Here is a 3,276-nt window from a genome sequence, read left to right as displayed (position 1 = left end):
AGCTGAAAATGAGCATTCCGTGTGTTGGTTTGTACACCATGGATAAAATGCCAATAAATACATACATAGGCCTACATACATATATGCATACATACATATAGCCTACGTTATTCTAAGTTGACAAGATAACATATCATTACCTGATATTTCTTACTATATAATATAGAAAACGTGACACATGATGTATCGTCAATCACTGGCTGTTTTAAGAATGAGTAAAATATTCATTCATGTACTCTTTTTCTTATTATTCATTATTATTCTTCCATTTAGTTACTTTCTATTTGTTAAAATAATTGGATTTTTATTCATCTATGTAATTATTTGTACATTTAATTTATTTACATCCTTCTTTCGTCTTTTTTTTTTTTTTTTCGTTTTAATAAAGGGAGGCAAGCTAGTGGAACAGTCCCTGGAAGAGTTCAACAAGGGCATCAAGGACCGGGTCACAGGTCACTTCCTGCTTCTCAAGACCTTTAGCGCCTACCTGGAAAAGCAGAAAGGTCGGATGTAGTAAAGATTACGTTCTTGTATACATATAATCCTCTGTGATGCATCAGTGATGCACATTGTCTTTGTTTTTCTTTGTTTTAATGATGATGATAGTAATGATAATAACGTCGATGATGATGATAATGATGATAATAATAGTAACAATGAAAATAATAAAGAACTAGAAGAAGGAGAAGACCAACAACAACAACACAACAAAGGGTGTGTTTGGGGTGTTGGGGTGGCGGGGGATAGGACAACACAGCAGTACTAAAGGGTGTGTCCTCTGGAAAAAAAAAATCCCACCTCTGTTGAGGAAGTCCACTTTTGACAGGCACAACAAGCACCTCATGATGCATGCAGTCAAGCAAGGCCATACCAAGCATCAAGCACGTAGTGTTTTTTTTGTTTTTTTTGTTTGTTTTTTCTGATGCTTGTCGGTCGGGCATCGAGACAAACAGATCAGATGCGGTGCAGGATAAATATATATGGGTTTGTCCGAACGTAGTAACGGCTCCTTTGTCAGAAACTGAATTTTATTTTATTTTATTTATTTATTATTTTTATTTATTTTTATTTTTATTTTTTTTTTTTGCAGTTTCAGTTTCTCAAGGCGTCACTGCGTTTGGACAAATCCATATACGCTACACCACATCTGCTAGGCAGATGTCTGACAGCAGCATTTCCCAACGCGCTTGTCAGGCCTTGAGCGCATTCTTATATGTTTGTGCACCTATTAGAGTGGATTTCTTTTGACATAATTTTGCCAGAGGACAACACTCTCGTTGCCATGTTTTTGTTTGTTTGTTGTTTTTTTCAGTGCGCCAAGTGCGTGCTGCACACGGGATCTTTTTGCAACATCTCCACTGGCTCCCTGTCTCACACCGAATAAAGTACAAGATCAGCACTCTATGTTATAGATGTATTCACAAAACTGCCCCTTCCTATCTCTGCGGCTGCCTTCACCTCTACACTCCATCTCGCTCACTACGATCGGCTTCGGATTCACTCTGTTTACGCATAGATTCAAACACTCGACTGTTGGCAGCCGTTCTTTCTCTGTCTCTGGACCTTGCAATTGGAATGAACTTCCTCTTTCGCTTCGTCAAGTCTTCACACTCAGCTCTTTCAAGTCTGGCCTTAAAACCCACCTTTTCCCAAAATAGCCTCCCTTGGCTGCCTCTTCCTTGTCTTTAGTTTCTACAGTTTTAGAGTTATGCATGCGTGTGAATGACTGGTGCGAAAGCGCTTTGATCTGCCTCTGCACAAGATTCAGCGCTATATAAATACCATTATTGTTATTATTTATTATTATTATTATTATTATTATTATTATTATTATCTTGGCTTATCGTCTCATCCGAAAGACGATGCGCTCAGTTTTGATTTTCCAGTCAAACTTGGGAGAGAAAAAAGAGCGAGAGAGGGATTGGAACCTACACCCTCCCAGGCTCTCTGAGCGTCTTAGCCATTCTGCCACCTTTTTGCAGACAGCACCTACACTATGTTGACGGGGGGAGCAGAGGACCACTACATCGTCCCTGGAATCTCCCTGCTGTGTGTGACGTCAGGAGCCCTCCGGGGGTTCTCCGAGGCCGCGCGTGCCGAGTTCAAGGACAGCAACATGGCTTTCTGTGACTTCAAGATCTACTGCAGGATACACCCCAAGGTTTGGGGTCGTTGTCTCTGTGTCTGTGTGTGTGTGTGTGTGTGTGAGGGGTTAGGGGGTGGGGTTCGGGAAGGGGAAGGGGTTTTGGGGGGCAGGGGTGGCGGCGGGGGGGGGGGGGGGGGGGGGGGGGTGGGGGTGGGGGGGGGGGGGGCGCACGCGCGCGTGTGTGTGGAAGGAAGGTGCAAGGGAAGGAGGGCAGGAGGGTTAAGGCAACCTCTTGATCAGTTGTCCTGTATTTTCGTTTGGCCAAATATCATAAATGAATAGAAAAATGCCAACAACAACAACAACGACGACGATAAAGAATGAAACTATGCAGTGAATGATTCGAGAAATAAGGAAATATTTTCAGTAACCGCGTCATTAAACGAGTCGATAAATCAATCAATTTAATGATGAAAAATAACAAACAAACCAAACCAGAGTTAAATAGATAAATGAAATTTGATAATAAATTCAGTAAATATACTAATCAACAGATCACGATGCTTCTGAAAAATAAACGGTAAGAGAGGTAAGATGGATATATATATATATATATATATATATATATATATATATATATATATATAATCAGATGGATAGATGAGTAAATAAACAAAAACAAACAAACACACAAAAGCCCAAACTTATTTAAATGAATAAAAATAACAGATACAAAATGATGAAAAACAATATGTGTGTGTGTGTGTGTGTGTGTGTGTGACAGCCGGACAGCGAGATGTCGCCCTCTGACCCTTACAACATGGGCAATGACCTCATCGCCCGGGGCATCGTGGCCACCATGGTTGCCAGGGCACGTGACCGGAAGGACGTGCGCAATCGTCATGACGCGCAGGCGTTGGCCAAATAAGGAGATGTGGTGGCGGACCGGATGTGAAAGAATCTCCACCACCTTTGAAATTAACCGACAGACGATGTATAGGATTGAACCCAGAACCTTCAGGCTGAAAGCCCAACATTCGAACCACTCCACGGCCACAACCGTCAGTTTTTGCTATGTTTGTCATTATTGATATTGTTATAAATTGATCATAACACAGATTTCGGACAAAGTCCACTCTCAGCTCTTTCAAGTTGGCCTTAAAATCCACCTCTTCCCAAAATAGCCTCCC

General features: G+C 41.5%; 1 protein-coding gene across 1 annotated transcript in view; it reads left to right on the top strand.

Annotated features, from left to right (window-relative positions):
- LOC143281432 (uncharacterized) overlaps nucleotides 1–3,276 on the top strand; it is a 9,766-nt gene extending 6,490 nt beyond the window's left edge. The window contains exons 5-7 of the mRNA XM_076586643.1: nucleotides 389–503; nucleotides 1,983–2,161; nucleotides 2,871–3,276. Coding sequence (XP_076442758.1) covers nucleotides 389–503; nucleotides 1,983–2,161; nucleotides 2,871–3,014 — 438 coding nt within the window. The 3' untranslated portion in view covers nucleotides 3,015–3,276. The remainder of the gene's footprint in view (nucleotides 1–388; nucleotides 504–1,982; nucleotides 2,162–2,870) is intronic.

The sequence above is a fragment of the Babylonia areolata genome, chromosome 4, assembly GCF_041734735.1.
Source record: "Babylonia areolata isolate BAREFJ2019XMU chromosome 4, ASM4173473v1, whole genome shotgun sequence".
NCBI classification, from domain to species: domain Eukaryota; kingdom Metazoa; phylum Mollusca; class Gastropoda; order Neogastropoda; family Buccinidae; genus Babylonia; species Babylonia areolata.
This window is presented reverse-complemented; position numbering and strand designations above follow the sequence as displayed.